The sequence below is a fragment of the Pteropus alecto genome, unplaced genomic scaffold (genome assembly GCF_000325575.1).
Source record: "Pteropus alecto unplaced genomic scaffold, ASM32557v1 scaffold101, whole genome shotgun sequence".
Classification (NCBI taxonomy): domain Eukaryota; kingdom Metazoa; phylum Chordata; class Mammalia; order Chiroptera; family Pteropodidae; genus Pteropus; species Pteropus alecto.
In genome coordinates this window covers 11,279,178-11,293,265 of record NW_006432945.1, presented here as the reverse complement: position 1 = coordinate 11,293,265, position 14,088 = coordinate 11,279,178, and the positions used below count along the sequence as shown (strand labels likewise).

General features: G+C 39.5%; 1 protein-coding gene across 6 annotated transcripts in view; it reads left to right on the top strand.

Moving 5' to 3' along the window:
- RASAL2 (RAS protein activator like 2) overlaps window positions 1-14,088 on the top strand; it is a 244,807-nt gene that overhangs the window by 213,658 nt on the left and 17,061 nt on the right. For 5 of the 6 annotated variants that reach the window (XM_015586236.2, XM_015586235.2, XM_025043939.1 and 2 more), the window contains 5 exons: window positions 3,163-3,307; window positions 3,979-4,215; window positions 5,956-6,157; window positions 8,280-8,479; window positions 9,223-10,084. In XM_015586236.2, coding sequence (XP_015441722.1) covers window positions 3,163-3,307; window positions 3,979-4,215; window positions 5,956-6,157; window positions 8,280-8,479; window positions 9,223-10,084 — 1,646 coding nt within the window. The remainder of the gene's footprint in view (window positions 1-3,162; window positions 3,308-3,978; window positions 4,216-5,955; window positions 6,158-8,279; window positions 8,480-9,222; window positions 10,085-14,088) is intronic. The other variant, XM_006907785.3, reaches the window with a different exon arrangement.

The window sequence follows — 14,088 nt, the reverse complement described above, 5'->3', positions numbered from 1 at the left end:
TCACGGAACTCAGGCGCCAGCCTCTAGAGTAAGGCACTGTGCTGGGCACTTGATGCGTGAGTTCCTTGAGGAACAGTCATTTCTTTTCTCTCCATTCCCAGTGCTTCACTCAGACTGTAGACCAGCGCTGCCCCATAGAAACGTAATAGAGTCACGTACGAGTAATCTAAATTTTCTGATAGTCACAGTATAAAAAGGATAATGAGAAAGAGATGAAACTAATTTTAATAACTTTATTTAACTCATTATATCCAAATATTAGCAGGTATTCAGTATAAAAATTACTAATAAGGTTTTCTAGTTTTTCCAGACTAACTCTTTGAAATTCAGTGGATATTTTACATTTATTGTGTATTTCATTTTGCACTGACTCCATGTGAAGTGCTAACTAGTCACATGTGACTATCAAGAGTAGACAGTGAGGTATGTTGAGGGAGTAGATAGATTTTTGCCCTCAAGGATCTTACAACGTCGGAAAATAAGAAAGATGAGGGTATCCGTCTAACCGTAGGGAGAGAAATCGTGTGCTTTTTTCAATGAATTAAATAAATTATTCTGGCTCATACTTTACTTGCTATCACAAGAGCCTGTAATAATATATGTGAGGAAGATTTTATAATAAGCATTAAATAAAAAAGCTTCACAGTGATGAAATCTCAGTAAACCAAAAAAAAATAATAAGTACACCTAGCACTCTGAATAAAGTTTTGCTGTATTTCATATACTTTGAGCAAAAAAGAAAAAGAAAATAGATGGTATTTCCAGACCGCTTAAAGAATTCTCAAATAAAATTAAGTTAAAAGTTACCAGTCATACTGTACAATCTTCATTTATCTTGATTAATGAAGATTGATTATTTACTGCACAGGCTCTGCCTCAGACTTAAATCTTCCATCGATTAGTGTCTTTACCTTTCTGATTGAAGTCAGGTTGCATGTTGACATATGGGAAATACCACTGGGAGATACAGAATAGAAGGTTTGATAAAGACCATAATTCTGCTACCATCCTCAGTAGCAGAAGCAAATTCTTTTTAGCAGTAATGTGTCCACACCTATTGACTTATTTATACACATGAAATTTGGATGCTAGAGAGTAATGGATTAGTGATTTACATAAAAAACACATAGAACATTCTTGGCACAAACTTCCTTCTAAACCACATCGGGAGCACCCACCTCCTTTGGCTCTGATGTTCTTCAAAGGAAGAAGGCCAATGTAAATGGGTTTTCAAATCTCTCTTAGTAGTTTTTGATCGAGTAAGCAGCTTCTAGGTACAAACTTATAAAGGTTCACCTTTCAGCGTGGTACTTTCCACATTATCAGACATAGGCTGTAGTTTCAGAAATGAAAATAATTTGCTCTGTTTGGGAGCACTGTAGACGATTTATTTCCGGACCCTTGAGTTATCTATTTGACTCTTGTCTTGAAGAATGAAAAAAAATTCTTATAATTCACAAGTTATTTGAAATATTCATATTATTTCCCTAGAATCGATATAACCTTAAGGAACTCACGAAACAGAATATTTGTAACAGAAATTTAAAGGCGGACCAAATTTTACCTGGAGTATTTGACACCGACGATTTAGTTTTAACTTAGGTCCTCTTTAAATGGGGTCGATTGTGTGGAAGCACATAGCGTGGGAGACACTGAGAGCATGTTGAATACAAATCTTGTGACAATTGGCAAACATTTTTAGAAGCCTTTTACTAGTGTAAGTCATTTCACTTTCTGGAAATTATTTAAAAGTTGCCTAGTTTGTACATAACAATACGTACTGTGTGGAGCCCCTGCAAGCACCAGGCACCATATGAGACGCTTGTCTTTTCATGCATTATTTCTGGTCCTCGCCACAGTTCTTTCCATTGGGTGGGAGCTGTTATGTTATTTTCCAAATAAGCAGCTGAAGCTCAGACTAGTTAAGTGACTTTTCAAGGCTCCACAGTCAGTGACGATGGGTCTAGGATTTGATCCTGGATTCGTCCGACTCCAAAGCCGTTCCTTTTTTCTGTGTACCATTTTCTTTTCTGTTCTTCAAGTAATTTTCTTCCAAATAATCACTTGCCATCCTCTGTCATAGCTATTTTTAAAAGCTTTCATTTACCTCAGTACTAAACACTTTGCTAGAAAATGCTCTTCAGATTGCTGCTGCTACTTAATTTTTGCAGAAATTATTGTTCACTTTCATGAAATCTATTCCAACTAGCCTGAACCTCAAGTAATATAAGTAGATTTGAAAGAATCTTCAGATGATCTACTCCTCTTTCATAAAGTCCTATAAAAACCTAAGAATACTTACCACCAGCTCTCATAAATATTTATTGAGCCCCTGCAACGCTTTGGGAGCTATTCGATAGACTGGGGATTTGAACACGAAGAGAACCTAGCCCCTGACCTCCAAAGGCATTCATCCTAGCGACGAGACAGGCATGTGAACAGATGCCACAAAACTGTGAAACACGGAACAGTAGAACATAGGCAAGGTACGGTAGAGGATGCATAGGGAGGTGAGGGTTAGTTCTTTCAGAGAATGTGGACATATCCCATAGAGGACAGGATATATGCACAGGGCTTCTAAGCTAAATGTTTTTGGGAAAACACATAACAGATTATATAAAGAGCTGTTCTGCTACAGTTTTGTGCTGCGCTGAACCACTGTCCGCATTTCAAGTCTGGACACCCTCACTCGAATCTATGTTTGGCACCAGCATTAGCGCTTAAGACCTCAGGTGGGCTATGTTCAGTCAAGCTTGGATTATTTTTTCTTCTAAACTAATAACATTATTCACCCTGGCTGAGGGGCCTTATAACAAATAATGCGTTCCTGCTAATTAAATATATTTGTGGTTTCAGATAAAAGACTTTAAGTTATGTCATTGTTTAAAGTAGTGTCATTGTTATTTTTATAAATACCGTGATGATGGTGTTAAGTGATGGCTGTTTCTCCACTTCCAGGATAAGGACAATAAGCATGATAGATGAGTGGTGGTACCGCTTGGGTTCCAAAGCAGTAACTCTTCATGAACAATCGTTTGTCCCCTCCATATCAGGTCTCAGAAAAAATTCCCAATTAACATTTCAGGACAGAAATCCTAGGTTTTTGATTTCAGGAAGACATACCCATAGTTATGCTCTCTGCCATCTTCTCTTTTTAAATAGGAGAGTTCATCAAAGCTTTGTATGAGTCAGATGAGAACTGCGAAGTGGATCCCAGCAAATGTTCGACCAGTGAACTGATGGACCATCAGAGCAACCTGAAGATGTGCTGCGAGCTGGCTTTCTGCAAGATCATCAACTCCTACTGGTGAGTGTGTCAGCGCTCCGTCCCCTGCTTACAGAACCTGACAGTTTTCCACACAAAAGTCACCACAGTGCTAACTGTTCTTTCTCAGCCAAAGGAAGGGCTTAGGGGGAAAACTGAAAGTTACCCTACTTCAGTCCTGCCTGAAATCTAAGTCTCTCTCGTGAGCAGAAGAACCCCCGAACTGTCTACATGAATGTAAAGTTTATGCAGAATATTAGCACCACGTTCTCCTACCACTGAAAGTATCTTAATGGCTTTCTAAAATATTAACTCATGTTAAACAGGTGTGTTAATGATTTTTGATCATTGCGCCAACCCCAGCAATTGGTAAGATTTGGGAAGATTTTTGATGAACAGTCTTTAGGGAGATTATGGTGAGCTATATTAAACCAGATGGTTTAGTCAGGAGCCTCCTGCCATTTTCCCGCTTTGCAGCACTAAATTTACACTGATTCCTGAGTTTTACAGCTTTGGGTTTTCAGTCTCCATCTGGGCTTCTGTGAATTTTCCACCACCTCTTGGCCGTGAGTCAGGCGGAGCTCACTCCACCGGGCCTTCCTCACTGCTTGACTCTAGCGTGGAGGTGCGCTGAGCCAGAGTGGGATTACTTGTGCTTTCTTGGGTTATGATTCTTTTATATTTAGAGGTTTTGCTCTCTTTTCCTTCCCCAGTGTTTTCCCTCGTGAGCTGAAAGAAGTGTTTGCATCATGGAAGCAGCAGTGCCTGAACCGCGGCAAGCAAGACATCAGCGAGCGGCTCATCAGTGCCTCACTGTTTCTCCGTTTCCTGTGCCCAGCCATCATGTCACCCAGCCTTTTCAACCTGATGCAGGAGTATCCTGATGACCGCACGTCTCGGACTCTGACTCTCATTGCCAAGGTCATTCAAAATTTGGCTAACTTTGCCAAGTAGGTGTCACTACCACAACCACTTTTTTTAAAAACCACTGTTTAAAAAATATATGCGATCTAAAATATGGATATGGGCGGGGAGTCTCATCACTCGTGTTACAAAATTCTCATTGTGGTGTTGTTATAAATAGCAAGAAAAATGGAAACAACTTAAATATTCATTTTTTAGAGGAATGGCTAAGTAACCTGTGGTGCATGCATTCACTAGAACATTTGCACCCACTATAAATAGTGTTTACAAAGAAAAGCCAATAACATGGGTAATGAAGACATAATTATATAAAATGAAAAGAGCCATTAAAAACTTTAGCCAAAAAAAAAAAAAAAATCAGGATATCAAATGGTGTATATGCTATCATCCCAGCAATACAAAAACACAAAAACCTGAGCATAAAATTTTGGGAAAAACAGTCAGATAAATCCCATGGTTATGTTGTCTCAGACAGTTGGCCTGGTCCCTTCGAACAAGTCAGTGTCATGAAAAATGGAAAAGACGGAGGGACTGTTTTAGGTCGGAGGAGACTAGATGTGATGCGTGATGCTACATCTTAATCGGATCTGAATTGGAGAAAAATCTGTAAAAGTCCATCTGGGGACACTTGGTGAAATTTAATTTTAAAAGTTTTAGTGTGGTAATGGCCTTGGTTTATGTAAGAGGTATTCCTTATTCTGGAGAAACGGGTGCTAATATATTTAGCGGTTATGTCTGCAACTTAGTTTAAAATGGTTCAGCCACAAAAAAAAAAAAAAGTATACATAAATAAAGAGAGAGAGTGAAAGCAAACTTGGCAAAATGTTAACAGTCGGTTAATGTAGATGAGCGGCATATGGGTGTTCATTGTATATTCTTTCAACTTTTCTGTAGACTTAAAAGATTTTTTAAACACAGAAAGCAGGGAGGAAATGCACTCAAATGTAAACAGCAGTTATATTTGAGTGATACCCACACTTTTTCTACTTTTTGATGTTTTCAAATTGTTCTTGTTTATATAATTTTTATAATTTATAGAAATTCCTGAGAAGGAATCACACTGGCAAAATTGATCACAACAGACTTACTCAGTATTGAAGCTTAAAGACAAGATTCCATTAGCAATGTACTAAAGGAAAAAAATTAAGTGAGACAGGTTGTTTTCTTAGTTTAAATAGTTGCTTCTTAGAAGTACACTACTTTAACTTCGTGTGTCTTGTTTATAAGCCAATGCAGAATATACACATTTACCCATATTTGAGCTAATTCTGGTAGAAAAGAATTGTTTCTAGGTTGATTTTGGAACAAGTTTTATAGACTTAAGCTAGGCTCTGAAGATAGCTAGAATCGATACAGGCAAAGAAGAGAGGAAGTTCTTCTCTAGCAGAAATAAGTAACATGAACAAAGGCGTGGAGAAGGAGTTTTAATAATGTATTTGGGAAACTTTGAAGAAGTGAGTGATATTGAAGGTTTATACTGATGAACATTTGGTACATAAATGAAGGTTATATTACAGAGCTTTAAATACCAAGGAAAAAAGGGTTTTAGCTTTACCTAATAGAGAATAGAAAGCTATTCAAAGTTTTGAGTATTAATATCAATATTAAAAGTATATTTTGACATTTATCACTTACAGATAATAAACGTATTAGTCACTTCCCTCTCCAAAATAAAAAAAAATTATAGATCTGTGAAAGTCAACTCAAAATGATCACCTCTCTTTTCCTAAATATGTTCTTTCTCGTTTTCTCTCCATGCACTTTAGATTCGGTAACAAAGAAGAATACATGGCATTCATGAACGATTTTTTAGAACATGAATGGGGCGGAATGAAACGCTTTCTTCTGGAGATCTCTAATCCAGACACCATCTCCAACACCCCAGGCTTTGATGGGTACATCGACCTGGGCCGGGAGCTTTCCGTTCTGCATTCCCTACTGTGGGAAGTAGTTTCCCAGCTCGATAAGGTAACGTGGACTGGAACAGTAGCGGGAGCTGGGAGACAGAGAGCTCGATTTATTATTTGATGTACCTGGATTCTGGAGAGCATCAGCAGAGTGACAGCACTCATGCTTTCTGTTAGTCGAAAGCAACCTTTTATCCTAGAAGTCTGGGAGTAAATGGTTATCATTGCTGAGTATAATATGTACCCTACAAACCAGGAAATTCTAGAAGGCCATGAAATTATTTACATATATTTTAAGGTAATTATCTGCATCAGTGTAGTATATATATTGCAATAACTAACTAAATAAATAAAGCATTCATAACATCTAACAACTTGCCTAGAAACTAATATCAAATATTGGCATATGCAACCTTATTCACGTATAGTAGGATAAGACGAAGCCTCATATTGTAATTGCTAACAAAACTGTGGACTTTGAAAAATACTGAGACTGTGACGTTTAATTAGCTTTACCCATGAGCTTTTTTTATATTATGCAAGTCAGAGGGTTTAATTTAACTATTAGTACTACAGTTATATGGGATCTGAAATTTCAGATGGTTTCTTTCTCTGCAGAGAAACCACAGAAAACAATTACTTTTAATCATTTATTTCCTGATTATAAGCTAAGATTTTTTATATTAATAACTATATATATGTATATTGTACCAATTATTTTCTTCCTTCTGGAATTTTGCAAAGAGGGATAGATTTTATAATGGAAAATTGTCTTAACATGCTTTGGCTAGTTTTCTCACAATAATTATTTTTTGATGTTTTCATTTGCTACAGGTGTTTATATATAAGTGTGGTGGTATGTTAGAATAACTTCAAAAGACAAAGTTATCTTTCTGTGATAAGAATTTGTTTTCCTTCATTTTCCTATTATCCTTAAAAATGTTGCACCAATAAAACTGGAGGGAGGAGGGCGTAAAACCTATTAATAGAGACCACTTTCCTGAGGAAATGTGAGTGGTAGGGTGTCCACCAGTGCTTCAAACATGGTAAACCCGTCCTCATTCTTAAGGACCCCTTTTCCACTTTTAGATATGCCAGCCAGATTTTCAGTTGCAGCTATGCTGAGGGTAAATTCCTTGAATATGGATGAATCATGGCTCAGGAAGGTTGAGCATGTAAAGGCATTCTTCAGGTGGCATTCGAGCAGGCATTCTACCCATTCGAGCAGGGTTGAAGAATCTGTTGATTGTTGAGAAAACAAAGAAGACCCAGAGGCAGCCATGTCAAACTACCTAACATTGAAGGGTCCCATAAGACCCCATGAGAATAAGAATTCCCCAAAGGAAAAAAAATGAGACAGTTAAAGCAAGTACTAAAAAGTTAGTTATTCTTTCGTTGAATAACTGCATCAATGAGATGGAGATACAGTTATCTCGAGATCAGCTTGGTTTATTCAGGGTCAAGGTTTTTTTAACAGACTTTGCTGTGTAAATACACTTTCTCCTTTTTAATCTCTGTTTGGTCCTGGGAACCAAGAGTAGTACATCTAGACATATTTCATACGGAGAGTTGGCCTGATTTTGTTGTTGAAAAAAAAAATTCTCATGCTGATGCAAGCCCAGTTGGCGGTAGGTCAGGGTTCCCAAGATTAAATGGGATCGTGGATGGCAGTCTCAGCTGTGTGCCCTGAGTGCCCTGGACCCCTGCATGCAACACCTTCTTCCATGTTGGCATGCACCTCTCTCTTTACGTGATCCCTGTTCTTTGGAAGTTTCATCACACAGCCTTCTGGTCTTGAAGTCTTTTTTGATTAGAAGGTGTTTAGTTCTCCCCCTCCCCTTCCCCACCTTGATCTACTAGCCTTCCAAAGATTTCATTTGCTTTGCATGCCTATTTTAGTTGGAATGGCAATGTTTTGGTTGTTTTGAGCATGTCTTTTAATTTATATTTGCATAACCCTAATTTCTGTTTCCTTTCTTTCCTCGATGTCTGCTGCACCTTGTTCCGCCTCCTCCATCCATCTCGACGCCACGGTTCCGCTGCTCCATAACAATGCATTACGAACCTGCCACCCCCACATGCAAACACCTACCCTTCCCTCCAACCTACACCCCTTCATCACTGGGCATCGTGGTCCCAAAAACAATCTCTGGTGGATGTCGCAATGCTTATTATCCAACTAGGGTGAAAATTCCTTCCTACAGGCGACCGTGGCAAAACTGGGACCTCTGCCTCGCGTTCTAGCCGATATTACCAGGTCTCTGACTAACCCCACACCAGTACAGCAGCAGCTGAGGCGCCTCGCTGAGCACAACTCCAGCCCCAATGTCAGTGGAAGCCTCTCCTCTGGGCTGCAGAAAATATTTGAAGATCCCACTGACAGGTATGAAAGAGAGAATTTGAAGTCCTCTCTTGGAGAGAGAATGTTTAGAGACTTAGCAAAACAATCTATTTAACTTATTTGTTGAATTTACCAACTTTAAAGCCACTAGCAGCGGGAAAGAACTGTGTGACTTGAGATAAATCCAGTTCTTTGTCATAATACTACACACGATCTAGGAGACTTATTTTCTAGAATGATATTGTAGAATGAATGATATGTACTATTTAGTGGAGGACTAAGGGCTCTGTAAATTTGATATTTTCATGTATCATAGCACTTAAAAATCTAGAGAACCTCATATAAAACCATTGTATAGCTGGCTGTGTCAGCTGGACGGTCGATACGGTGTTGATGTTTAGACTGTTTTCTGTATTGGCCAGATTTGTGCCTTTGGTTGTGCACTCAGAGCTTCTCCTCTTGAAGGGTTGGAAGGAACCAATTGAGTATGAATTGGAATACCGTGGGAGGGTTTAAAACCTAACTAGGAAAGGATTGGAATCCTGGTTAAAATCAAAGATAGTGATGGAGTGGTATACACAGTGTTATTCTCCACCTTTGGAGAAAAACTTAAAATGTTGGATTTTATTCTAAGAATCATAATGATGGAATCTGAATTTAGAAACTGATGTAAATATCTACATTGGGCCTTGAGCCTTCGGAAGAGTTCACATGACTGAGGTGAGGAATCTTAACTATGTTGAATTTGCCTCAAAGATAATTAAGGGTCCTTTCCTTTTACACAGCGATGTGCATAAACTGAAGTCCCCAAGCCAAGACAACACAGATAGCTATTTCCGAGGGAAGACATTGTTGCTGGTTCAGCAATCCTCCTCCCAGAGCATGACTTATTCTGAGAAGGACGAAAAGGAAGGGAGCCTGCCTAACGGCCGGAGCGTCTCCCTCATGGACCTCCAGGACACCCACGCTGCTCAGGTGGAGCACGCATCCATCATGCTCGATGTGCCTATGCGCTTGACCGGAAGCCAGCTCTCCATAACCCAGGTGGCCAGCATCAAACAACTGCGGGAAACCCAGAGCACCCCCCAGAGTGCACCCCAAGTGAGAAGGCCCCTGCACCCAGCCTTGAACCAGCCAGGCAGCCTCCAGCCCTTGTCATTCCAGAACCCTGTCTACCACCTCAGTAACCCCATGCCAGCAATGCCAAAGGCCTCTGTGGATTCCAGTTTGGAGAACCTAAGCACTGCCAGCTCCAGAAGCCAAAGTAACAGTGAGGACTTCAAGCTCAGTGGACCCAGCAATAGCAGCATGGAAGATTTCACCAAACGCAGCACTCAGAGCGAGGACTTCTCCCGGCGGCACACCGTGCCGGACAGACACATACCTCTTGCTCTGCCACGGCAAAACAGTACGGGGCAGGCCCAGATCCGGAAAGTGGACCAAGCCGGGCTGGGTGCCCGAGCCAAAGCCCCGCCGTCCCTGCCACACAGTGCGTCCTTACGTAGCACGGGGAGCATGTCGGTGGCCTCTGCAGCCCTGGTGGCCGAACCTGTGCAGAATGGCAGCCGGTCCCGGCAGCAGTCCTCGTCCTCCAGAGAGAGTCCTGTCCCCAAAGTGAGAGCGATCCAGAGGCAGCAGACGCAGCAGGTAGGGGCGGCGCTGGCGGGCTTGGCTCCCCCTTGGCCAACTCTCGCCTCTGGTCTTTGTTTAGAAATCATTGGGAAACCCGATTGCCAACAAGGTTGCCACTTAAAAATATTTTCTGTCACCTTAATCGGAAAGAGGAAATGAAAGATCTGGAAGGCTGCTGGCGAGGAGGCGGGGCGTAGCTTAGCTCATCACCCTGAGGGGCTCTGTAGGGACCGTGCGGGGCCATCCCTCCTCTTCCCACAGCGGGCTGCTGCATCATGCTGAACGAACAATTAGGCATTTAAACGATGAAATCTAGGGGCCAAACCAACTAGGAAATATTTTGGGAATCTAGACAATAATCTTTCATTTTTTTCTTAAGCTTCCAGAATAAAGTTTTGCATTCTGAGCCAGGAGTTTAATGTAACCAGTCTCTACTCCATCCCCCAACTCCTTTGGGAAATATCAAGTCCCATATGCCTTTTCCTGGAAATAGCTGCAGAAATAAACAACTGAACACCTATAGAGGCAAGTGAAGGAGAGAGGTATAAAGAGAAGCACAGGTGGTTGACAGGAATCCTGAACATTTACGAATCCCTTACATTTCTCTTTACGTGGACAGGCCCAGCTGGTGTCACGCCCAATCTTAATATAGTATTTCCACACTTTTTCTCTTGAAATTTTTTCCCAAGAATTTAATCATGTCTTCATTACACATTACATTGGGAGGCACCAATACATATTTTGTTCTTTGAAACAAACCGATAACCTTAACCATTTGTGTGTATGTCTTTCATCAGAAAAATATTTTTTTCCTAAAAAGTTTTGTATTTGTTGAATTTTTTTTTGAAACCTAGTCATACTTTATAAGTAGTAGGGAGTTTAGTGATTTAAAAAGTTCTGTGACAAATTCTTGTTAGAGGAGACTGGTAAAACCCCAGTGTATCTCTTTAATATTTTTGCATTTTCATAGGTAGGCATTTCCTGATTTGGCTGCTTCTGCCTCCACTCTGCTGTGATCAGAGCCTTCGCCCCTACTTTGACAATGATCGTTTTTCGTTTTTTAATCAGAACATTTATAGAATCCTTGCATATAGAAGAAGAAGAAGGGATGAAAAGCATGACTAACTGACGCTGATTCTGGTAGCTGACTTCCTGGGCAAAACCTCCTACTTGGTCATTTTTTCCTAAGGAAAATAAAAGTTTTTCTTCAGCCTTAAGATTTTTTGTTTTTGTTTAGTTGTATTTCCCAAAATTTCACCAATTTATTTGATTTAATAAGCATTTTCATTTAAAAAGAAAAAAGATTATATATGTTATATAAATAATATAATAATATGTTTAATTTTTTTCCTTTAAATGCAAAATGCTTAAGTGCTTATGTACCTTTATAAACATTATATATTTTTTATTTATATACCATATCTATATATTTAATTTGTGTGTTAGGCTATCAGTCATTCACAGCTAATCATTAATTAGTTTCCACACATTGCTTTTATGCTAGCTTCTGGTTTTGATCAGCTCCTTTCAGAGAATTAAAGTGTGTATTGAGAGGAGAAGAGGAAGATGAGTGATTTTAGAGATGAAATGCTGTGTGGGGCAAACATCTACCTGCGGCTTAGTGCAGCATGAGGGCCCCGAGGAAGAGATGAGAGGGAGAGAGACTGTCAGGTCAGCAGAGGGACAGGACGTGGGAGAGGGCCTTCTGCTGACTTCTCCAGACAGAAGCGAGGACGGCTTCCCCGTTTCTCCTGCTTCATGTGTGTGTCTCAGACTGATTACTTTCAAATATAAGTTAAATTCCCTCTGCGGGGTCATCTGGAACCACTTGTCATTTATAACATTTGTGCTATAGGAAGATATAGCACCTATCACAGAAGCATTCAGTACATGTTTCTGTGGGTGAATAGAAGGCTGTCTGGATGGATGGAGGTAGGAAATACATGTAGTTTCCAAAGAACCAATTAAAATTATTTTTTATGCCACAGCCATTAAACGAGTTGGGGAATATCTTTATTATATTGGCATGAAGTGGGGCACGGCCAAAGTGAGATGGCCTAACACAGCTTTAAAGATTCCTTTTTGTTTATGCCATTGCTGGACTGCCACCGTCATACCAGTTAAACCATAGATGACTGTGTTTTGATTGCTCAAGTTTCTGGTTTTTCCGTAGTGGCTTTTTCTGCGTAGAGGGTGTATTCTTTTGAACTTATATTGTTATTTTTTTCATTCCTTTCTGTTTCTCGCTTGCCTTTCTCAACTCACTCCCGTGAAGCCTCTGAAGTTCTATATAATCAGCACATTTTTTAGGCAAATTCCTTTACATATTTCAATTGTAAATTGTGTTGGGGAATTCTTCTCTCTCAAAAACTAGAAGATTTCTTTGTGGGGATTGTTCTGTAGGCGTCTGTAATTATCAGAGGCTTTGTCCCATGCAAATTCCATTTGTATCCTAGCACAGAGGAGCGGCCATTGTTGGCAGTGTGACTAGCTTCTCCATCTACTGAGTAGGAAGGAAATAAAATCCTAATGGAACAATCTACAAAGAAAGAATTTTTTTAGGAAACTTGTCTTTTTTGGTCCTTTTCAGCCTCTGTTTAGATTTTTTTCTCCTTTCTCTTTTCATTTAGTTTTTTTCATATCATGAATACTGTACATATAATAGACTTTATCTACAATATGTGAGTTGTTCAGATATAGCATGTTACCAAACCTTAGAAATTCAGATTTGAAGAAGCTTTTTAAAGTAGTATTCGGCCAGTCGATCAGAAAGATGCTTTAATTCTGACACTTGGATTTGTTGAACCCTCTTCTAACCAACCTCTGCCAAAGACTCTCAGAGTTTACTTACCAGTTTAGTCCGCCCTTTGGTGTCGATAGCAGAAGTGTTATCCATTGATGGGAACCTGACTCTTTCAGACTGTAAAGAAGCCCAAACCAACAAGTCTTGTTTACTAGCAGGGAACAGGGAGCTAGCCCCTTCTCAATTGTCAGCATCCTCATCCGGGCTATGTCTAAGTGTAGGGTCAGTGAAACTGCTGCCTCAGGCCCTTTTGCCCTAAAGCATTATGATTTTTCCCAGAGAAACTTTATACAGCTCTATCTCAAAAGGAAGAGATTCCTAATAGGAATTCTTGGCTCTTTTTTTTTTTTTTTTTTTTGGTCTTTTTCATCCTTCATTTTCTTTAACGATCCTCTGTTGGAAGTCAGTGGGTATAAACACTCTTCCTCAGGCTGTAGCTAAGCAAAATGGGGTCCAAACCACTTACCAACCTCTTTCTCAATTTCCGTGACTATGAACTAGAGGTAATAAGTTCTGCGATGCAGCCAGCTTATAAAGGAGAAAGAACAATTATCGAAGAAGAGCCTTTGATGCACTTTATTACTACATGTAGTAACAATAAAGTATAACTTATTACTAAAAAGGATTAGTGGAAAAACAGAGTATCCTTCTCTTAGTAATGAATTAAATTTTAGTGATGAATTCTAAAGAGAATCCAGAGTATTAGTAAATGAATAATATTTTGTTGAGCATCTGTTGTACAATTATATAGTCACTACCATTCCAAAGAAAACCCTCTGATATGGTGCCGTGTCTCAAGGATTGACCACCTGATTGGGAAATAAGACTAGCATACGTAAGACCTATAGAAAAAATGAAGGACATATTACAACAAAAAATAATTTTGAAACAAAAATCACCTCTATTTTCTTTCAACTAGCACAATAACCAATTTTGATTTGTTCAGTATTTTTATCTTTTTATAATTATATAAAGGTTTTATTATGAATACAAGCAATAGTTACTGGTCTGATTTTATTTTTATAGCAGTTATTGACCACCTACCACATGCAGTGCAGAATGCTAGGATATTATAGATAGGAAGTGGTTGAAAATCGGGTTCAATCAATAAAACAGGAGTAGACCCAAATGCCCAGTGCCCATTGAACAGTTGCACATAATTCATGGACATCGTCAGTCCTTAAGACACGGTAGCTGCCACCATCAAGTGGAGTGC